At 40.2% G+C, this 23396-nt stretch overlaps 4 protein-coding genes across 6 annotated transcripts in view; 2 read left to right on the top strand and 2 right to left on the bottom strand.

Annotated features, from left to right (window-relative positions):
* The window catches only part of slc7a8a (solute carrier family 7 member 8a), a 42011-nt gene extending 33628 nt beyond the window's left edge, over window positions 1-8383 (top strand). For both annotated transcript variants that reach the window (XM_046064364.1, XM_046064363.1), the window contains exons 4-11: window positions 986-1111; window positions 1977-2130; window positions 2615-2738; window positions 3009-3112; window positions 3342-3438; window positions 3592-3741; window positions 4771-4948; window positions 5779-8383. In XM_046064364.1, coding sequence (XP_045920320.1) covers window positions 986-1111; window positions 1977-2130; window positions 2615-2738; window positions 3009-3112; window positions 3342-3438; window positions 3592-3741; window positions 4771-4948; window positions 5779-5933 — 1088 coding nt within the window. In that variant the 3' untranslated portion in view covers window positions 5934-8383. The remainder of the gene's footprint in view (window positions 1-985; window positions 1112-1976; window positions 2131-2614; window positions 2739-3008; window positions 3113-3341; window positions 3439-3591; window positions 3742-4770; window positions 4949-5778) is intronic.
* A 68-nt stretch (window positions 8384-8451) lies between these two features.
* Window positions 8452-11939, bottom strand: nedd8 (NEDD8 ubiquitin like modifier). The gene is made up of 4 exons (XM_046064403.1): window positions 11621-11939; window positions 11437-11484; window positions 11252-11334; window positions 8452-10239 (listed from the first exon to the last, which is right to left on the bottom strand). Exons 1-4 carry the CDS (start codon window positions 11636-11638, stop codon window positions 10113-10115), a joined length of 276 nt encoding a protein of 91 aa, XP_045920359.1. The 5' UTR covers window positions 11639-11939; the 3' UTR covers window positions 8452-10112.
* Window positions 11940-12047: 108 nt separating this feature from the next.
* Window positions 12048-17417, top strand: gmpr2 (guanosine monophosphate reductase 2). Of its 2 annotated transcripts, none has more exons than XM_046064373.1 (10): window positions 12048-12195; window positions 12707-12847; window positions 13421-13540; window positions 14173-14256; window positions 14358-14531; window positions 14649-14730; window positions 15117-15223; window positions 15983-16025; window positions 16128-16287; window positions 17024-17417. In XM_046064373.1, the coding sequence occupies exons 2-10, from the start codon at window positions 12761-12763 to the stop codon at window positions 17211-17213; spliced, it is 1047 nt and encodes a 348-aa protein (XP_045920329.1). In that variant the 5' UTR covers window positions 12048-12195; window positions 12707-12760; the 3' UTR covers window positions 17214-17417. The 2 variants fall into 2 exon arrangements, with proteins under 2 accessions (XP_045920329.1, XP_045920330.1); XM_046064374.1 differs by having other exon boundaries at window positions 12095-12195; window positions 12776-12847.
* Window positions 17418-20467: 3050 nt separating this feature from the next.
* si:dkey-183c6.9 (tripartite motif-containing protein 16) lies at window positions 20468-22015 on the bottom strand. The gene has a single exon (XM_046063953.1). It carries the CDS (start codon window positions 22013-22015, stop codon window positions 20468-20470), a length of 1548 nt encoding a protein of 515 aa, XP_045919909.1.
* Between the last annotated feature and the right edge of the window lie 1381 nt (window positions 22016-23396).

The following is a 23396-nucleotide window of genomic DNA, read 5'->3' as shown; positions in this document are numbered from 1 at the left end:
TTCAGCTGCTTCTCATGGTCGTCCTCTGCGGGTAGAGTTTGCTCAGTACATAATATGAATAAATAAATGTATCTAATGTTATTTGCTGGTAAATGTTGTAATGTGTAATATCATTCCCATGTCAGGTAATATTTGTATGTAAAATGCATCGAGCAGATTATTATGATACATAAGGTAACTTCAATCACTGAACCATATACAAATAATAAATACCTGCAGTACCTCAAAAGAAAACTACTACTACTACTACTATAACCTACTGCAGGTAAGACATGAGATGTAAGAGATAACGGGTGAAGTTCAACACGATAACACCTTCAAAGGTTGCTGCAGTGCTGGACGTTGTGTGCAGCTTATAATCGTTCTCTGTTCGTTGACCTCAGATCAGTTCAGTCTCCATCAAGAAAAACTTCAAGGCCATTGTGCAACGATTCTTGTGTCTTATCAGGTATATCAGTCACTTCTTCTTTTCTTGGGAAATTATCTACTGCTACTACTACTACAAACAATGCAGCGACAGTTCCTTTACAAGACCAATTAAACAGTAAACACATAAACCTTTTTATCACTAGTTTCACTCCGTAACACAATCATTTTCCCAACCTTTCAGCACAGTCAGTACAAAAATCGTATTGTGCAACCAAATCTTATTCAAACCCGCCAAATTTAGTTTTTGAATTCTAGATGCAATGATATCACATATCAGGCTGACTTTTGGAGGAAATTGATAGATATATATATAAACGATGCACAAGACATGCAGAATCTGATAAAATGGTATTCATACAAAAAAAACACATAGTCTTGGGTTTTATATATTTCACTGTGTAAACATCATAGAGCTTAAATGAAGAGTTGAGCAGCCCAGAATAAGATAATTTTACTAACCTTAAAGATGCTTAAAGGAACCACGACGGAGAAATGGAATTTAAGGTGTAAAAGAAAGCACTAATTCTGAGTTTTACTGTGTTTTTTATGTATTTAGTGCTGCTGACATGGGTGAACTGCTCCAGTGTGAGGTGGGCCACCAGGGTGCAGGACATGTTCACCGCCGGCAAGCTGCTGGCCCTCGCCCTCATCATCATCATGGGCATCGTGCAGATCTGCAAGGGTAAGCTTATCAAACTGCCATCCGTGCTCCCTTAATGCATATGTTCATAGTGCATTCCACCTTTGTCTGGTGTTTTCTCTGTGTGTGAAAGGGAAAAAGTCACTGGGGACATTTTCAGTCATTCGGGACAGTATAGACTCCCCGTGGACGCTACAGGGGTCAGGGAGTTGCTGGGGCCCCTCACATTGCTAATATCAGCATGCCTGTGTGGGTTTGCTGTCAAAACATGGCTGAGGGCCAGTTATTACAGTGGCCACAGAGAGTGGGCCCTTGTAACAACAAAAATGGGGATTTCGGCGCGAGTATTTGAAGATGAATGAAGAAGAGTTCAGTGCCTGATTTGACAGGAGACTTTTTAGGTCCTATATGGGAGGGAGTGTATGTGAGAGTAGAAATACTTTAATGCTCTCTGAAAACATGCCCCAAGAAGGGATTTTAGGAAAAAAAAAAAGGAATGAGAAAGAAACCAGATTCCTAAAGATCATAGATTATTTAGACATTTACCCCAAACAGAGGATCTGATCATTTCTCAGTGGGGACTTTAGAGATCACGGGGGATTTTTGCAAAGAAGTGGCTTTACATGGATTAAGCAGAATGTCGTTTACAACTTGTTTTACACACTGATTGCATTAGATGATGGGTTTCTTCACAGCAATTCCAGACTATAGTGTGTTGACCCTCACAGCAAAACATCATTAGCAAACCCAAGAGAAATGAAGAGGAACAGACCTACTTAGTTAGGCATGGTCATACAAATTATCACAAGGATCACAAAACCCTGAATAAACAAAGAGGAGGATTAAAAGCCAATTCAGCTAACTAAAAATGTCCCCTAATCTTTTGCATTGTCTTCTCCACCTGTAGGAGAGTACTACTGGTTGGAGCCAGCCAATGCCTTTGAGCCGTTCCAGGACTATGATGTGGGTTTGATAGCCTTAGCTTTCCTACAAGGCTCCTTTGCCTACGGAGGTTGGAACTTCCTCAACTACGTCACAGAGGAGCTGGTGGACCCCTATGTGTAAGACACTTTGTCTGCCTCTCATATGTCTAGAAACATTTTGTCGTTGTGGTTAAAAAACCGGCTCCACACAGTGCTGAATGAATAACTGCTGTATGAATATAGCTTATGTTAAAGCTGCTTGCAGCTATTTCAGTGATTAGCAGTTGCATACCTGACTAAGCTTTCCAGTTTAATCCATGATTCCTTTTTTCAAAGCTCTTTGAAATTTATTGAACTTAGCATGGGAGAAATCATCACAATCACTTTCAGGATCTGACCTAGAAAACATTTCTGCTATTATAAAATGGTTTATTTCTTCATTTCCTCTGCATTTTCTGTATTTTTAACAATCCCACGTTTTTTTAATAACCTTGGTATCCATTAATACACCTCCCCTAAGGTACAATTTTTAATTTCCTACTTTATACCCCCCCAACTTCATTCTCTTTAGCTTTTCTTCCCCTTTCTGTTTCCTAAACATTGCTGTTTTTATCATCTCCAGGAACCTTCCTCGTGCCATCTTCATCTCCATCCCCCTCGTGACCTTCGTCTACGTCTTTGCTAACATCGCCTACGTCACGGCCATGAGTCCCCAGGAGCTGCTCGCCTCAAACGCTGTTGCCGTGGTGAGTAGCTCAGAGCATGACGCAGGGTGTTCCTGTGACGTGATTAGTAGAATTAGTCTGTCTCCCTCTAGTGATCCCTGTTGGTCAATGTTCAAATCAAATATGTTAGTTGGTACCTTGTCATTCGTTGCATCATAGTATTGAACACATTAAAAATGCATGAATGTAAGCATCTAACTGTGTGTGTGTGTGTGTGTGTGTGTGTGTGTGTGTCTGCTTTACTCCATTGACCCTCCCTCCCTTTCATCCACCCTGTAACCTCCATCCCAGACATTTGGTGAGAAGCTGCTGGGAGTTATGTCGTGGATCATGCCCATTTCTGTGGCGCTCTCCACCTTCGGGGGAGTCAACGGTTCCCTCTTCACCTCTTCACGGTTAGTTGGCTCGATAATGACTTCCACAACAATAACTATTACGCAAAAAATGCAAATTTTTCCTCTGTAGTCTAACGTATAAAAACAATTTCCTAAATTTAACTTTCCTTCTTCATCTTAAACCACAACATGTATAACACTTTTCTCTTTTTCATTACGTAAAGTGTGGACGTACTGTAGACGGTTAAATCTAGATGCATTAGCTGAATGATTTATTTTTCTCTCACAGATTGTTCTTTGCTGGAGCCAGAGAGGGCCACCTCCCCAGTCTGCTGGCCATGATTCACATGAAACGCTGCACTCCCATCCCAGCCCTGCTCTTCACTGTGAGTACTGCTCTCATAGTGACTGCTTTTATATTATCTACTTCAGATAGGTTAATTTCAGTCTCTCGACGATCAGTTAAACCTAACAAGAAAGCTCTTTAGCTCTTTATCACTCTTCCTGTCTTTGACCGCCCTTTCCTTCTTACTCCTCAGTGCCTGTCCACCCTGCTGATGCTGTGCACCAGCGACATGTACACTCTCATCAACTACGTGGGCTTCATCAACTACCTCTTCTATGGAGTCACTGTCGCCGGGCAGATTGTCCTGCGTTATAAACAGCCAGATATGCACCGACCAATCAAGGTGTGTGTGCCTTTTTTTTCCTCTACAGTAGATGTTTCACTTTATGTACCAAATTATGTTAACAATTATGATGCCTCTCTGGCTTCATTTCAGCATGTGACTGTTGTTCTCTTTGCAGTTTTTCTGATATCTGAAGGTCAACATAAAAAAAAAAAAAAAAGGAAACTGGCCCAAAAATATTTATGTTACTGGCATCTAATGAACTCTTCTCGTTTTCAGAAGAGACTATGCTAACAAGGCAGTTTTAAAAGCCACTTGATAAACAGCCAGTGTGGAAAAGAGCCTAATGTGCAGTAAATCTGCTTTCAAGCAGCCATAAACCATCCTCTGAGAGCTGCTATCTTGTGGTGTGAAGTGTGTAGTATTGGTGATGACAGGTGAATGTACAAAAATGATCAGTTAATCAAAATTTTACTTAATATTCAAAAGGGAGAAGCTATCTTCATAAGTGTAGCACGTTGTATCCGAGTAGCTGAGTGCAAATGCAGGACACCAGAGCAAAGCAGGTTCAGTTGATGATATTTAATAAAGTCCAACAGAAACTCACAGGCTTATACTTGGTGTGGCAGAAGTCCAAACAAAACAGAGGCAAATCCAAACAGGCAGATAATATCCAAAACACGTGGAACAGAGCATGGCAGAGCACTCAACATTAGACGATGACACCACTAGGACTGAACACAACTGATGGCAATATATGCAGGGGCACACCACACACACACACAAGCAGGCAGAGCAATTAATCACAGGTAAGACACATTAGGAATTAAGGTAGACAGGAAACAAAGTTAGACAAAAGCACCAATCCCCAAAATTACAAAATCAAACAGGAAATAAAGCTACAGACAATACACCAGGAGAAATGTAATTAAATACAACAGGGAACAAGGAAGCAATAATCAACCAACAAAACCTAAACAAGAGCAAAGAGGCAACGAGTAAAACAGAAATGGACATTAACAAAATAACAGAAAACACCACACTCAAACCCAAGATCATGACACATTGTTGCTGTGTTCTCTCTTCCAGATCAGCCTGATTTGGCCGGTCATTTACCTCCTCTTCTGGGCCTTCTTGCTCATCTTCTCCCTTTACTCTGAGCCCGTGGTGTGTGGCATCGGCCTGGCCATCATGCTGACTGGCGTCCCCGTCTATTATCTGGGAGTCTACTGGGAAAATAAGCCACAGTGCTTCGACGCCTTCGTTGGTAAGTTAGCTTATCACGTGAAGACATATTGTTTGGGCAAAATGTTCTTCTTTAGAACTACAAATTCACTATATCTCGAACGAGATATGAATAGATCAACATTTCACTCTCATGTCTACGGAGGCCCTAAAGGTGACTTTTGTTATTTTTATTTTGTGCACACAAGTTATTATCTTGTGGGAACAAGTTATTTATCAAGCGCACACAAGATAAAAATATTACCTTACAGGACTTTAGGGGCTCTGTACACGTCTGTACAGAGAAGTGTGTTAAATATAAAGGTGTAGAGTCAGAAGGCTTAGCTTAGACTGGAAGAAGGGGAAACAGCATGCCTACTTTCAAAGTCCAAAGCCTGTCCTCACTTCTAAAGCTCACAAATGAGCATGTTTTGGTTAATCACCCAAATAGAAATGTAAAAACAACGTGCGGTTTTATAGGGAGTTACAAGTTGTTCTTGTTGGGAAGCAACTAGCCAAGCTTGCTGTTTCCACCTGTTTCCGGTCTTTATGCTAAGCTGAGCCAATCGCATCCTGGCTCCCCTTCCATACTGAATGTACAGACATGAGAGTGGTATTGATCTTTTTCTCTTGGCATGAAAAGGAATAAGTGGATTCCCTAAAATGTCAAAGTATTATTTTAACACAGTACTTAGTTATAAACACAGTGGCATTAACATTTTTTTAAATATTTGTATGAAACATGATTGGATTGTAATTATTTGGTCTGGGACAAATGAAACATGGCAGTTAATTAATCAAAATGTTAACCTCATGTAATTTGAATTCCCGTTACTGTCCCTATCCTCAAACCCGGTCGCTCTCTTCTTCCAGGTAAGATGACGCACTTGGGCCAGAAGTTTTGCATGGTGGTTTATCCAGCTTTAGGTGACAGCAGCGGGAACGGAGAGGAAGGAGAGGAAATGAAGGAGGCCATGTCTCCTCTGTCTAAGGAGGACAGAGACGCCCACAAGTCAGCGGACTGCTAAAGCGCACGCCCTTATCTCCCACCTGCCCCAAAAGAAATGGACATATGCAGACGCACACGTGGGTGCGCACACACTCAAAAACACATGCAAACACACGACACAGTTTGTAGTGGATTTACTGATCAACACTTGTGCCCCCACACTACATGTTTTTATTTGTTTTTTAGCAAATATAGTATGAGATGTTTGGAGTATTACGATATTCTCCAATACACACTAAACAGACACATTTAACAATTTACTATTCATCTTCATCATCATCATTCTGCTTCTCTTCCTCCCGCTCCCCCTCCACACACTCCCTGCACACTCCTACTGTAAGAGATCATTTTTGTAGTACTTGTTTTTTTTTATCAAAAGACTCTCACTGCACTGTGGTGGCCACACAAACACTTCTTTTCTGTTTTTGTTCTTTTCTTTGGCCACGTTGTAAATTGTGTCATAAATTCAACACACCAAAGCAGTATTTTGATTGTCAAAGCAGAAAATTGGATTCAGATCAAGTCATTTCATGTTGTGAAGTACACCAAGAACTATGTTTTGGTTTTTAAAGGTGACTGTGACGCTGAAATGCTTTTTTTGTGTAATTGTTTATATAATTTGCCTTTGTTGTTGTTTTAGTTTTAATATGTTAATTTTTGGTTTGTTGATATTCTTTTTTTTCTATTTAACATCATATACATCTCGGCCTATTTTATTTTTTTTTTTTTACTCTTGCAACCGTGGAGGTGTACACCTGGAAGCTGATGTGTGAGCTGTTCTTTGCATTGGTAAATGGTTGTTTTTTTTAATTGCCTTAATTGGAATATATTTGGGTGCCACATTGTGACTGATGTGGAGAGATTGTTAATATTCACACTTGTTAATGTGATGGAAGCAACAAAAAGTGTTTAGTGTTTTGAGAGAGTTTTGGTATGCACACTACACAGATAATTACCCCGTTAAAACTGCATGTCCAAGTCCGGGTCTATATAGCTCAGTTGGTAGGGCATCAGAGTTGAAAGCTGCATGGACATACTGTAGATCACTAGAACCAATAAATAGACAAGACGTGATAATTTCACCACCACTCTGACACATGTGGGAAACAGTTTTACTGCAGAATTATTATTGTAGTTGTACCATCTTGCTGTACTTTAAATAACCTCTAATCTTTTGATTCATACAATTGACAAGAGGAGATTTTAGTGCAATATTAATGCAGACACCAGCAAAAAAAACTGATTCAACCCATTCGGTGTTGTCTGGTAATAGTTATGTATCTATGCTGTATATTATAGTAACAACACTCCTTCACACTTCAACACACATTGTGTACTCTTGTGTCTTTCTATAATCTATCCGTGGCTCAGGGCATCCCCACTGCCTTCTCCTTACACACACTGCCTAAAACCTCCAGACCATGAACACTCAACAGATCCGACTTATTGCCTCGTTGCTAAATGTTTGTACTGGTGCTTTTAGAGATCTTATGTCCTCAGGAGTCTCAATCTTACAAGCAATCCCAAAAATAACTCACAGACGATGACAGGTCTTGGCAAAAAAAAAGTTGGGCCTGTATTGTAGTTTTTGAAGTTTCTCTTGTGAAAATGTAAGATGAACAGGGTGTCATGGATGTCTTTACAAGTACAATGATTGTGTTTTGTGCCTGTACGATTATTGTGTATTTACAGTAAACACAGATGTCATGACAGTCCGCAAATTGTCTCTTAGTAAATAAAAACCACTGACTAATGTTTGAATTTGTAATTCAGGGCCTCATTTATATAAAAGAAAATGCTCCATATCTTTCTTATTCCATTGTGTGATCAATTCAAAGAATGTGATTCTTGTTACATTCAGTTTCTTCAATGATTCCTCAATTTATTACACAACATAAACTTTGTGAATTTCACATTTCTCAGCGAGCGCTGTGCATAAATGAGGCCTGAATGCTAATGCTACATAAATGCTGCAACGTTATGTGATGTTGCAGTGATGACTGTGCAGACAGCAACTTGCTTCACAAGTTCAGTGTGAGTGAAATACTGCTTGTATTTCTGCTTAAAATCTAAAAAAGGTTTAATAGTGTTGATTATTTTTTACTCGTCTTACATTCTTGCTGCTCAAGGTTTCCCAATAAGCTGCAACCTCGGCTTCTTGCTTTAATTCAGACCAAAACAAGCCTTTTTTAATGTGGTGTAAATATGAAGTTTTCTGTGTTCTAACAGTCGTTGCATATTAATTTCTTCTCCTAGCAATACATCTTCGCAATGCAATACTCTGCCTAATAAGAATGTTATTTCTAAATAATTTTGTGCACACATTGGTCTCTAATTTAAGTTGCCATTTGCAGACTGCAGAGCCATTGTGACTGACATGTCTCTCAAGCATAAGTCTATTTTTGTGTTAAAAATGTAACTGTAAATATTGGGGGTGAGTGTGCAAGAATAAAAACATTCAGAAGTGAACCAGAATTTTCACATCTCTTTGTATACAGCCTTTTTTATGAAGAACACAGAATGGCAACCGTGAGGCATTTTCAGCATTAACACAAGTTTATTCAACTGACAAACTAATCTACAGCATGGGTCACACTGAGTGAGGGGGAGGGGGCACATGGGTGCTGACGCAGCAATCCCAAAAGATAACGTTGCTTCTCTGAACATACAAACCTAACAATACCCATGGAAACTGAAGCCATTGTCAAACGACACCATAGTTGGCACGCTCCTTGTCTTCTAATCAACACAATGTGCAATAAGCACAAAAACTAACAGATTAAGTTCATGTGAAATAATATAAAACATTATCCTACTGAATGGACATGCTCAGTCTACTTTTGAAGCTTATATAAAGCAAAATCTATGGTACATGATTTAGCATTAGTGGTGGGCAGTTTTCCTGACACAAGACATGTCCTTTACTTCTCGTTGTCCCTTATAGGAATAGTTCGACATTTTGGGAAATATGCTTTTTCATTTCCTGAGTTAGATGAGAATACTGATAACACTCTTTTACTACTCTCTGTCCATTTAATATAAGGCTGCAGCAGGTTAGCTAAGCTTTCTACAAAGACGGGAAACCGGGGCAAACAGCTAGTCTGGCTCTATCCAACAGAAACAAAGTCTGTCTAATAGCACCTCTAAAGCTCCCTAATTAACACACCACATTGCAATTATTTAATGTGTACAAAAGCCCAAGTGTAAAAATACACAACTAGTCATTTTTCAGGGGGTTATGTCACAGACTATTTCTTGACTGGGAGCAGTAACTTCCTTAGGTATCAATCGGTTGCTTGGCAGCTGTTCAGAGCCAAGAAATAGTCGAGCACGTGAAGAGGCAAATTGTCATTCCAAACTTTGATTTTCGTACAAAGTAACAAACGAGATATAAGTTATTAGAGGATTTAGTTTCTGTTGTATAGAGCTGTTTCCCCCTCTTTCCAGCCTTTGTGCTAAGCTAACTGTCTGCAGCTTTATATTTAACAGAGATACGGTATGCATGAGTGGTATCAATCTTCTCATCCAACTTTCTGGCACAAAGCGAATATGTGTCTTTCCCGAAATGTCAAACTATTCTTTTGAAGATGCTTTTATCCATCTTTTGCAAATCTAACTAAGCTAAAATGGTACTCCACAAGAAAAAGACTTTTGATTGATACATCCAGATTATTATACTGAGTTGGGGCGAATGACAGAGAACAGAATAAAACATGTATGAAACAGAACAAGTAAACCGTAGTTTGTGTCACACTCTGAAGGCAAAGGCTGTGATCCAAGGTTGGGTTTCCTTGAAGCATCTTTAAGCTACAGTTATCTGTTTTATCATCGGAGGAACAATAGTAACCTCTGTGCTTACATGCAGAGCTGCAGAGTAGAAGCGGTTTTCTGTAGCAGCCAAAATTAGCTCTGGGTGGTAAAACTTTAGCCAAAGCTTTGTTTTATTCTGAAAGTTACTTTGCCTTTTCTGCCAGGACAGAAGACGTAACATTCACCATGAAAATGTTACAGTGGGGGCAGTGTTGGCAGCCAACACATATTTGGCTGAAGGAAAGTGGCTGCCACAAGTAGAACCTGATCTAACTCTTTCTACCAATGGCTCTGTGTTGCCTACACTGCCGCCCGGTGACCCTTGGATGCGCAACTTCGGTGGATCCGCTTAATGTAGGCATCGCTAAGGCATATTTCCAAGTGATGTCTACAGTGCAGGCTTGAAGTGTAGGCTTCTGGGAGAGCGGGGCACCTGTCCTCCTCGCAGAGCAAGAACCAGATGGAGAACAGAGCCTCCCTGGATTTTATAATCTGCAGCTGTTTTCTCATCGTTCCTGAGAACAAAGACATGCAGGGTACAAAACGTCAGACAGCAGAAAACCCTCTATTAAAAAACTAACTTTCATTTGTTTTATTTTTTACAATGACAGCCAGAACAAACATCAGCTCCTTTATACAGCATAACATATTCTTAAGCAGATAAAGATATGCAACTTATAATACTGGTGTTATTATATTCTCCCATATAAAACTGGTGAGTGATGATGGTGATGATTGAGTTGGATGATGATGGCTGGGTGTATTCACTTGTTTTCACTATGTCATGCCATCATACATTGTTTAATGTGAGCTTTTGTGGCTGGTTTTAGCATTTGTTTTACATATTTTTATTATATGTTTAAAGCGTTTTATTGTATGTTAAGTCTGTTTCACCAAGCTAGAAGGCAAATCACCCACGGTGTACTATAATGTTTCCGACTTCCAACCAAAGACATACATCTTTAAACGGGTCCGGAATATATAGTTTCATTTAAAATAAAGGCTGATTTCCAAAAATCAGCTGAAACATTACTCCTCCCTACCTCTCTGACCTCCTCCCCGCCACACCTCGACACGGTCCGCGGATACAACACTAAAAACCATTAGGACAAAGCGCCACATCCGACAGGCTAACTCCATGCCATCTTTCAAACAGGCCCTCAAAACCCACCTTTTCAAGACTGCAACCCCCAGATAACTTCCTTCACCTGCTTTTTTAAAAAAACCAATTACTTTCACCTTTCTCCCTTTAAAGCATCTTTCAGTTTTTAGAAAAGTGCTATATAAATGTTATTCATTATTATTATTATTATTACTAAAACAGGAGTATATTATGTATATTAAATGTGTATTTGTTTGGGACTATTTTCAGCAGTAGGTTGGCATGCATTTGGTGCACCAGTTAGTACTTACACTACATCAGGATGGGATATGGTAAAATAAGAAAAACTGAATTAAAGGATGGGAAAGTTAAGACTGGGGAAATGAAAGACAGGTAAAGAAAAACAAAGGGCATCTCAGTCTTACATCTGTTTCCCACTGTAGATCAACCTCTGCTGCTGCGGAGGGATCCCTTCTTTCTCCTCCACCCTTTCTTTAATCCGCTCCACCTGTATGAAAGGTAATGTAAAACATACTGCTCAAAGCTCAAACACACACAATGAAGAATGAGTAATGACCAACACATGAGGAAATAAAAGATCATTATATACCTTATCTGTGGGCTCTATGTCAATCTCTATCTCTTTGCCTGTGAGTGTCTGTGAAAAAACAATTTCAGGTTATTGTTGAGCAAATTATGAGACCGGACACAACTCAATAACTCAGAAATAACAAATGTTCAGATGTTAGGCTAACTGTTAACCCGGGCTAATCGTTGTGTTTACTTCGCCCTACCTTCACTTTAATCAGCATCTTTGTTGACTTGTTTTTTTAATCAAATAAACTGGAGCGGGATCAACTGTATGATTATAGTTTAACTGAACCTATGATTTGATATAACCTACTGATAACACGGTATTTTTGTAAATGGAAACTCGATATATTCCTCTTCTTCCTGAAAATGCGTGTTTCCTGTGTTTCCCAGTTAATCCCGCCGCCTCCCCGTTTGTAAAGAAATGTCAACGGTTCCGCTTTAATTTAATTTCGGACCTCCTTTGTTTCATTTACCGTCGAAAAAGCACCGACTTTGCCCTAAAATAATCTCACATTAGCGTGAGTATCGCCCCAACAAAAGCAAACTGACATTTGTTTCCTGAATACCTAAAACAACCCTCACGACACCAGCGCAAGGTAGCGTAAAGCGAACCTTGCATTTGTAGTTTTTACCCGCATGTCGCCTACCAGCTAAATCGCTTTAAAAACTACAAAGCGGCTGTCAGTTGGTGTCCGCCGCCGTGAATCTTCCCGCTCACACAGTGGAAAAGGAAACAACTCCGGCACAGACAACCTCAGTCATAATTTCTGTAAAGGTAATACTTTATGTTGCTAAATCTATAAAAAACACTTGGGTAATTAGCATCGTGTGCTAATGTAAACGGGTTGCACTGCTAATATGGTGGATTCAAATGTGACACTTTCACATTATATAACGTAACCTTGATATTTGACAACGGGGCTAAGCAGACAGCACCAACTAAGCTAACTTATGTTAACTTAATCTTTGTGAAAAAGGTTATATCATAACGTGAGAACCATTAAGAATATTATTTTCAGTGTCGTCTAACCATTAAAAAAACACTACATGTCCACATAGCAGTAATTAATGTAACGTTACTCTTCTTCTGGCTATTTCTGACACATCTGTTGTCTTTTTCGTTTACTTTTACAGTGTTGCTTGCAGACCCTAACGTTACACCATGCCTAAGTTACTTTTAGTTAAATGAAGTTGATGACCATGTATATGAGTGCATAAAGGGGGTGTACAAATGAGAAAAGACACAACGCAATCGTCTTAAACTCTGACCTCCCTATCTTTCACAGACTGCTTTATTTAAATTTTTTGTTGTTACTCTACCTGCACAACCTGTTTCCAAAATGCCTCGCATTGAGAATGACATCAAGCTGGACTTCAAGGATGTGCTACTGCGTCCCAAGAGGAGCACACTCAAGTCTAGGAGCGAGGTAGATACACATGTGTGAAGTATTGTTCCCCCTACATGATGAAACCTGTCTGACCTAAATACAGATGTTTCCATTATATGATCCCTGTGAGTGAGTGCACAACCTTATAGGCATTTTGTAGTCAGTAAAGTAGAGGAAAGTATTAGCCCTCGTTCACATTTTACCAACTGGTTAGAGACTTCAAGCAGTGACCCTTTAGCCACACACCTTCATTTTTAAACTATTGACTCCTGCTGGCCCGGTAACTGTAGTAACACGCTGTGAATCATGATGAGAATTTAAAATGACTAATTTAAGTACGCTATTACCGTCAGGCAGACGGTAAAGGGTGCCATCCCTCCGAACCAACCCAGTCTGCAGATCATTCGTGCATACCAGTATTGTGTTGCTGAACAAACTGTGAAAAACATTACTGCACCTCTTGGTGTGGAGATGCTGCACCTTTATTATAATAGGTACACCTATTACCTCTGGTAATGTTTTGTGTTGGTATCATAGTTGTCTGTTTGTTGAATTGTCTGACAATTGCTTTATGGCATCTATCTAATGTCTCGTTGTCCTTGCCTTTCCCAGGTGGACCTAATGAGGAGCTTCTCTTTCAGGAACTCCAAGGGCAGCTACAGGGGGATCCCCATTATCGCTGCAAACATGGACACTGTGGGGACCTTTGAGATGGCCCTGGCTTTGCACGAGGTCGGTTAAGCATTACATGGGATGTGTATAAATCACTTATTATTTCACAAAATGTTTCACAGTGCTATAATCTATTTTAATGTAATTTATCATTATCCCTTTTTGAAAGGAAAAGTGACCAAAGTAGTCTAAACAAAACTAGGTGAATCTAAATTTAATCCAAGCAGTGAACACTATAATGCAGAATAATCACTGTATTACATAGCAGGCTGATGACTGAGGACAGGCCCTACTTTCTTCACTAAAGACCAAATTAAAAGTGAGAGGTCATCAAGCTTTTCCGACCCAGATGCCAAGTTTTGGTTGCTTATTCTGTGTAGCATCTGTATCTATACTGAACAAAATTATAAACGCATTACTTTTGTTTTTGCCCCCATTCAACATGAGCTGAACTCAAAGATCTAAGACTTTCTCTATGTACAGAAAAGCCCTATTGAGCACTTCTCCTTTATAAATATATATAATCCATCCACCTCACAGGTGTGGCATATCAAGATGCTGATCAGACAACATGGGTATTGCACAGGTGTGCCTTAGACTGGCCACAATAAAAGGCCACTCGAAAATGTGCTGTTTCACTGTATTGCATAATGTTTCTCACTTGCGCTGTTGTTCCTTGTCGCTTCCACCAGTTCACTCTCTTCACTACGATTCACAAACATTACTCTGTGGATGACTGGGTGGAGTTTGCAAAGAACCATCCCAAATGCCTGCAGGTACTCAAAGTGTTCATTATTATGTATGTATTTCAAGGAGTTTATTAATAGTGGTATTTATTGTAACACAACTGTCTGTCTCTTCCTGGTTTAAATCCCAGAGTGTAGCAGTCAGCACAGGCACCGGTGACGGTGACTTTGACAGGATTTCAGCCATCTTGGCGGCGGTGCCAGAGCTCCAGTATATCTGTGTAGACGTGGCTAACGGCTACTCTGAACACTTTGTTCACTTTGTCAAAGACGTCAGGCAGAAGTTCCCCTCCCACACTATAATGGTTCGTAGATGTCTGCCTTTAAGCTCCAGCATGTGCAGCTGACAAGGGAATGAATGTTCACAACATTTCTTTGATAATCAATAAAACATTTTTTATTATTGCTTTTATTTTGCTCAGGCAGGAAACGTGGTGACAGGAGAGATGGTAGAAGAGCTGATCCTGGCTGGCGCTGATATCATCAAAGTAGGCATCGGACCAGGTGATTACAGCGTAACACTTACTAACACATTTCTGCATTCATTCATAACATAATAGCATCATCAAAAGTTTGATGTTTTCAAATACACCAAACGTCAACGTAATACTATGTTACTATTATATACAGTATTCACGACATATGTAAGAACCCAATTTATAGATCTGTGTAAGAAAATAACTAACTTGCTTCACTAATCAGGTGAATTCAGACTGTTATTTATATTGTCCCTGGAAGGATGTTTTGCAATGTAGCAACTCCGATTCATCTGCCACACACAGGTTAAGCAGACCACCAGCAGGGTTTGTAAATGCTGTTTCCAGTTTTCAAATCATGTACCACAGACTACAAGGAGTTATCTCTTACTCTTATGTCTTCTTCTTCTTCAGGCTCTGTGTGCACCACCCGCAAGAAGACAGGGGTGGGGTACCCCCAGCTCAGCGCTGTGATTGAGTGTGCAGATGCAGCCCATGGCTTGGGAGGCCACATCATCTCTGTGAGTGACTCTCTTCTATGGCAGTCCAATGATTTGATCATAATTTCTACACAGTTCTTATTGTCTAGAATTAGGAATAGTTTACTAAATTGAAGCTACAGTCAGCAGCTAGTTAGCTTAGCTTAGCATACAGACTGGAAACAGGGAGAAATAACTGGCCCGGCTTTGTCTGTAAAGTAAACATTTGTATGTTGTTTTTTTGGGTGAAAGTAATGTACTGGAATATTTCTCATTGTTACTAGAGCCTTGTTGTGTGTAGCACATAACCAACCGAAAACCCCCACAAATTGTCATTTTTACACATTTGTTTTTGTACATTACACTAACAAGATACAATGTGTTAATCTGTGAGCTTTATAGGTACTTGTGGGAAATATTTGTTGCCATCAAACACAGCATGGCTAGCAGTTATCTCCCTCTTTACAGTCTTTATGCTAAGCTAAGCTAACTACCGAATGGCTCGATATTCTCATCTACATCTTGGCAAGAAAGAACTATTTTTGGCAGAAACTATTGATAATTTTTCTTATCTTTCTTTAAGAATGGTTTCCACCTGTCCCAAGTTACTTTTTGTAATTCCATCCACTCTTCTCTCCCCACAGGCAATGTGTTTTGTTAGATGTGTATTTCACCCTGCGAATGTGCAGCCTTGTCTTTTTTTCTCCAGGCTGTATGTTCATGCAGACATGATAAACATACAGTCAGACTCATAACATGGCGTTTTGTTTGGTCTTTGTCCCTCTCTTCTCTCTCACACAGGATGGGGGATGCACTTGCCCAGGAGATGTCTCAAAGGCTTTTGGTAAGTTTCAGTGTTTCCATTCAAATTACAGCCGTAGGGAGAATTCCTCTGTTGAAACAGGCTTCTCACTATTTGTTTTGCTCTTTCTGTGCGACTCTAAAGGTGCTGGAGCAGACTTTGTGATGCTGGGCGGTATGCTTGCTGGCCACTCAGAAAGCGGGGGCGAGATTATTGAGAAAAACGGCAAGAAATACAAGCTGTTCTACGGAATGAGCTCCGACACTGCGATGAAGAAACATGCAGGAGGCGTGGCTGAGTACAGGTCAGAGTCAGTTATTTTGGTATATAAGGGAAAAATATATAAGTTTTTCATATGTGCATGTGTTTTAGTGACCATGGTCTCCAGCTTCATTTCTTTAACAACCAGCTGTCAGACTCCGCTGAAAACTGAAATATAATTATCAGGATGTACAGAATGTAAACAGGATTAAGCTGGATACCAGTTTAGTACCAGATGTTCTCAACCCTTGGCAAGTAGGTAAGTTAGTAATGACATACAGCTGAGCTAATTAATATTACTTTGTTACTAATTTAGCTAACGTTAGATAACAGCTATAAAACGTGCTGTACAGGGGAGATGTTTGCTAGCGCTAACCGCCTTAATGTTTCCAGCAGTTGGAGAAACTACAGACTTTTATTAACGGACACACAGTGACCTACGCTGCACGTTTACTACCAGACTGAAACTGAAAATATTTTTCTCCGCTAACTTTCACCGTCATGCTCTGCTGCTCGCTCTCTCTCAGTTGCTCGGCCACAGACGGTCCGGGTGCTGCACTTCCGCAATTTCCGCCTTTTGTGTTCCGTCAACATTACGTTATCAATTAACATTTAAATAATCGATTTTTTGACAATTGTTAATCGATTTTAATAATTTTCTCCTACCTCTAGTCTGTTGCTTGTCAGCATTAATCGCTAAACCTAAGGTGCAGAGTGGTGAGTGATGTTTGCGTAGTAAACCACATTCCTCTGTTTGTATGTGTGTGTTTTGCCTCCAGGGCGTCGGAGGGGAAGACAGTAGAAGTGCCTTACAAAGGTCCAGTGGATGTGACAATACGAGACATCCTGGGCGGGGTCCGCTCCAGCTGTACCTATGTTGGGGCAGGCAAACTGAAGGAGCTGAGCCGTAGGACCACCTTCATCAGGGTCACCCAACAGCTCAACACCGTCTTCGGCAACGACAGCTGATTGTCCCGCTCGACGCTGACTCAGATCCAAGGATAAGTCTGCAACCACTGCCTGTCTGACTCCCAAACACAAGTGAACAGACACATATATTAATACTTAAATACTGCCCTTTTAGTATCATTATTCGTTTTTACAGTTCTTTGACATTTCAATGCATATTTAGTATGTTGACCTCATTGACATTAACAGAAATGTTTTTCAGCGCACAGACTCTGAATGTTACTTTTTTCCATATAAGCCACAAAGTGTTTCGGGGGCCAGTGTGTCTCTAGACAGTAAGATGTCATCATTCCAATGCAAGGTCCTTTCTGTGGCTGTCTATAAACAGCATATATATCAACTGTGAGTGTTTGTCACCCACGTATAAAGTTATAGCAAAAGTCTTAAATTATTTAGAAAGCCTAAATATGTCAGCAGCAGCTGTGGATAATTAGGAAAAATGCGGTTAATTTTAGAAATTCAGTCACTCATTAAGTTTTGCACTTTAATGATTTGTAATTTGAGATATTAGTTTTTGCTATTGTCTAATAAATACATTACTAAACTACAGTGGCACGCATTGTATCCAGCACTTACTGCTACTTTTAAAAATAGTATGTGAATTAGATTTGGGAGAATTATTATATATGGACCAATACCGAATGCTACAGTACTAGAGCAGATCCAGTACATAGTAATGAAGTGCTGAATTCATAGCAGAGGTTTTCTTTAATATTAACATATGTGTAGCTGTTCTCTTGTCTAGCTGCTCCTGGTAATACCAAAGTTCGTGTGGGTTTATGTTAGAGATGTGCACATTCAAAGTAATTTATGATTCATTATAGCCTTAAAATTAAGTTGTCAATCCTAGGAAGTATTACAGCATCAGTATTTTTTATGGTTTCACTTCAAACTGTATCAATGGTTACTGTTTCAAGCTGTTCTTACATAATTTGTGTTGTTTCATTTTTTAGTGTCACATTAGTATGGAAATGGCAAAAGGTAAAACTGAAATGTGTTTTTTAAATTCACTTTTTTTTTCACTTCACATTTTAACCAGTCAATAAAAACATTCCACATTTTAAACATTTTCTGGCTTTATTATTGAGCAGATTCACAACGTATGTATGATACAAAAGACACAAATTTCTTATTGTCATTTGGACATCATGAGACCATGCACTGTGAGATACTGAGCAACGACCAGTTCACCTAAATTACTTTGGTTCAAACTGCCAAAACAAAATAATTCACATCATTACAAAGAAAAGACATTCAGCTGAACATGTTATATTGCCTTTAGTATATGATGTGTACTGTGTACACTGAAACAATCACAGCATAAACTGATTACTGACATTTCACAGCAACTCTAATCAATGTGAAATATTTACTGAAAGCAAACATTATTACTGTAGGTATTTGTAGCCATTACTGAAGTTCACAAACCACCTCTGTGATGCATGCAACAACCAATAATCGCTCCACAGGAACAATTATCATTCATTATATCAATAAGAGGTTCTGTGTGTCTTCATTCTGGTCATTAAATATGCCTCAGGGGTTGGGGACCCATTAGATTTTCTTTATGTGATTCCCGTTGAACTCATTATCCAGAAACGTGCCGTCTCTTTTCATGTTTAGACTGAGGACACACAGATGTACCTGCCCATCAGATTCACAGACCTTGAAATTCTGACTTCACGTAATAACTCCTTCCTCCACCTGAACTCAGACAAAACAAAGATCCTGGTCACTGGGTCCCAGCAAATGACATAGCAAATTCTGGCATTTACTGGTTCCCTAGTGGATCATATCTGGCCTGTTTCAAGGAATCTTGGCATCTGTTTTTACAGTAATTTAGGTTTTGAGCAGCACATCGTAAAGCTTGTGCAATCATGTTTTTACCAGCTTAGAAATATATAAAAAATGTGATCAATGTTAACTTTTAAGCACACTGAGACCATTTTACAAGCCTTTATAATCATTACTGCAGCAGCCTTTTTACTTGCTTGGACCAAAAATCTATTGATCGACTCCAGACTGTCCAGAACTCAGCTGCTTTTAATCAGAACAAAGAAATATGACCACATCACCTCCCCAGTGTTACCTTCAGTACACTGGCACCCAGTATGTTTTAGAATAGACTTTAAAATGTTATTGATCACTTTTAAAGATCTTCATGGCCTCTCTCCCAGTTATATCTCTGACCTTTTAGTCCCATCTGCACCAGCACGTACGTAGGTCTGTTGTCTGTTCCAAAGTCTCGACTGAAAACTAAAGGGGACAGAGCGTTTGCAGCCAGGGCCCCGAGGCTCTGGAACAGCCTGCCAGCAGAAATCAGGTCAGTAAATGAGTCAGTGAACTCCCTTCTTAAAACATACTTTTATAGGAGAGCCTTTCCTGATTTTAGTTGATAGTATTTTTCTTTACTTTTAACTGTATTTTAATTCTTTAAAAATGTTTTCTTGTTTTTATGTTTTCTTGTTTTATCTGTTTTATGTGTTTTTGATTTTCTACCCACAGCAGCACTGCACAACAGTTTACATTTCTGCTTAACCAAACACTCAAGGGGTGGAGTTGGACAGATTTGGCTGACTGGTTGTTAGGTTTAGAGTTAAGTTTTAAGTTTTGTTTCACACATTAGAAATGAGCATGGGAATGTATATGACCTAACAACGTGTGTTGGTGAGTCATATTTCATACACAAGGAACTCCTTGTGCTCACACACAAGGAGTTCCTTGTGTGTGGAAGACATCAGGACTTGTTGTAACATGATCTGTGTTGTTTTATATTTTATTGGTACATTGGTATGGAATTGGCAGTCAATAAAATCATTCCAAATCTTAAACATTTTCTGGCTTTAATATCAAGTGGGTTCGCAATGTATGTACTATATGAAAAGACACAAATTCCTTGTTGTCAGTGGGACATCATAAGATGACCAGTTCAACCAGTTCACAACCAGATGGAGACAAACACCTTAAACCTACTTTGTTGCTTACAACTCTCAAAACAAAATAATTAACATCACTTTAATGAAGACGTTCAGCTGAACATGTTGTATTGCCTGTGTAGTATGAAGTGTATTTTGTACACTGAAAACAGCATTTGCGTATTAGCCTACTGATATTAACACTAAAATCACTACATTTTCATTTGACAACAACACTAATCAATGAGATTTATACTCACTTAATGAAATGTTATTACTGTAGGTATTTGTAGCCATGCACGTCTTAGCTTTGTATGATGATCAGCTGGGTCCTACCAATTACTTGAGTTCACAAACCACCTCTGTGATGCTTATGCCACCAATAATCTCTCCACAGGAACAAGTATCCCGGTGAGAGTAGTAGCGCCAACCATCACTGTACTGATTGTCGTTCCTGCTGTAAACCTTCTCACAGGTACACTTCCATTGCTGCTGGGACATATTCTCACTGCTTTCCTTTCCTAGTTGAACAAAGGGGACCAGGTCCCAGTTGTTGAGGCTCATCTTAATTGTGATTATTTCATTCCTCTGGTGCTGTCCAGTTCTGCTGAAGAACGACAGCGAGGAAGCAACAAAGTTCCAAAACACTTCCACCTTTTCAGGTCGTGGTACGGCCTCTTCTGCATTTTCAGCCTGATGTGTGATTAATGCTGAGGAAACCCTGCGTTGTTTCTCTTTCTTGCACATGTCAGACTGAAACAGCCCAGAACTTTGTGAATTGACTGATGCATCACAACAATCATCACACTCTGTCGTGAGAGAGCTGAGCTGCTGACCTTCACAGCACAGACCATACACAGGTCCGTCCTTCAGGTTCTTTGCAGACTGTTGGTCACATAAACCAATGGTCCAGTCAGAGTCTGGGGAAAGACTGACCACCCACCTCTGAAAGTTAGTAACTGACTGGGTGCTGCGGATCAGAAGAGTGGCAGAGCATTGCCCCAGCCAGCTGCTGTAGAAAACCATCCTGTTGTCTTCGGACAGTGACATGCTGGGACCAAAAGTCTGCGGGTCAAATATCAGGTCTGAACTAGTTGCAATAAGATCCTGGTGGTTTTCTGGATCAACCAGAGTCAACAGAGATCCCCAGAGGTGGCCTGCTTGCTTCACCATCTTTTCACCATTCTGTCGTATCTCCTGAACCAGTCTGTCACGATCACTGCCGGGCTCCAACCCTTTTCTCAGATCCACGGCCTTGGCCTTCTCCACATCCTGATGCACCTGAGAATACATCTGCAGGAATCTGAAGGTGTCCTTCTCGTTCTGTGCTGCTTGGATGCTGGTCTTGCTGGTTTTGATGGACACCATACGGGCAGAGACCGAACTCTGGACACTGGCCAGGGCAACGTCACGCAGGTTAGTCACAGCCTCAATGAGACGAACACTAGAGCGACCCAGCTTCTCTCTTTCACTCTTCTCCCACTTTTCCAGACTCACATTCTCGTCTTCAGTTTTCACCAGTAAGGCCTGCTGCTCAGCACTGAGCTTTTCCATGAGCTCTTTGTGGGCTGTGGAGAAGGTCTTCATGTTGTGCAGGCGGTGCTGGTCTTCAATGGCGCAGGAAACACACACACAGGTCAAGTCATCCAAGCAGTAGTACTCCACGAGTTTGCCATGTTGGGGGCATTTGGTGGTCCCACATAAAGACATGGGTTCAGTCAGAGGATGAGTTTGTAGTAACACAGGAGTGGTCAGGTGGGCCTGGAGGTGCTGGACGCACATGGAGATCTCACATTTCATGCAGGTCTTCCGTGCCGGTTTCCTGTCTTCCTCTGTACACATGTCGCAGAGGATCACTTGTGGGTCCTTTTGCAGATTGTCAGACATGTTTTCAGAAGCAGGAAGTCCTGAATAGATTATTTTTGAATATTATTCAGTGTTGAACAAAGTCCTTAGGATCCTCCTTGCTGCTCTTAGATTTTACATGAAATCTGAGTTTGCTGAATTTAGTTGTTTACCCGTCGTTAGTCTGTCAGTCTCTGGTCTGAATGCTCTGCCACAGCAGCGCTGCACAACAGTTTCAATTTCTGCTTAACAACACACTCATGGGGTGGAGTCAAACAGATGTGGCTTCAGCCTTTTGTTAGGTTTACAGTGAAGTTTCGTTTCACACATTAGAAATGAGCAACACCAATGGAAGTGGGAATGTATTTATAACATGCCAACATATAAACTCTTTGTACATGAAAGACCTCATGACTTGTAAAAAAAAAAATTAAAAAAGAAAAGCAAACTATGAAATTTAGATACTTATCAGCTCATAAATCAGCTCAACAAAATGTTATTATTCACTCACTATAATTATTTAGGCTACATTTTCTTGATTTCCATTTAATCACATTTGCATTTTCAGATTTGCTCCACTTACTCCACAAAATTTTACTTTAAACTTGTTCTGCATGTGTTATCGTTATTACTGAGATCTTTGCACCAACAGCACTATATTTTAACCCAGGAGGGTTGATCACATGAAGGGAAACCCTTTGCTTTTTGTCTAGTTTGGACCCTTCAGTTTTCTGAATCCCAGAAGTTTTTTAAAGGTGAGATGTATTTAATACCTCATTATACTCTGTTGTGACAGCACAGTCCATATATGTCTCCATCTTGACCTTGGCATATTTTTTAGCACATAAACCAATGTCCAGTCACAGACTTTGAAGAGGCTGGTCACCCATCTGGGAAAGTTAGGAACAGGCTGTGAATGCATAAAAATGTAGCCAGAGCTTTCCCCCAGCCAGGTGGGGGAAAGCTCTGGTCTGGGTATCTCCAGAGATACCCAGATGTCTGTGTTCTTTTGCCCATCTTAATCTTTTTCTTTTATTGGCCAGTCTCAGATATGGCTTTTTCTTTGCCACTCTGCCCTGAAGCCCAGAATCCCGCAGCCGCCTCTTCACTGTAGATGTTGACACTGGTGTTTTGCGGGTACTATTTAATGAAGATGCCAGTTGGGGACCTGTGAGGCGTCTGTTTCTCAAACTAGAGACTCTAATGTACTTATCTTCTTGCTCAGTTGTGCAACGCGGCCTCCCACTTCTTTTTCTACTCTGGTTAGAGCCTGTTTGTGCTGTCCTCTGAAGGGAGTAGTACACACCGTTGTAGGAAATCTTCAATTTCTTAGCAATGTCTCGCATGGAATAGCCTTCATTTCTAAGAACAAGAATAGACTGTCGAGTTTCAGATGAAAGTTCTGTTTTTCTGGCCATTTTGA

The sequence above is a fragment of the Micropterus dolomieu genome, linkage group LG12 (genome assembly GCF_021292245.1).
Source record: "Micropterus dolomieu isolate WLL.071019.BEF.003 ecotype Adirondacks linkage group LG12, ASM2129224v1, whole genome shotgun sequence".
Lineage (NCBI taxonomy): Eukaryota > Metazoa > Chordata > Actinopteri > Centrarchiformes > Centrarchidae > Micropterus > Micropterus dolomieu.
This window is presented reverse-complemented; position numbering and strand designations above follow the sequence as displayed.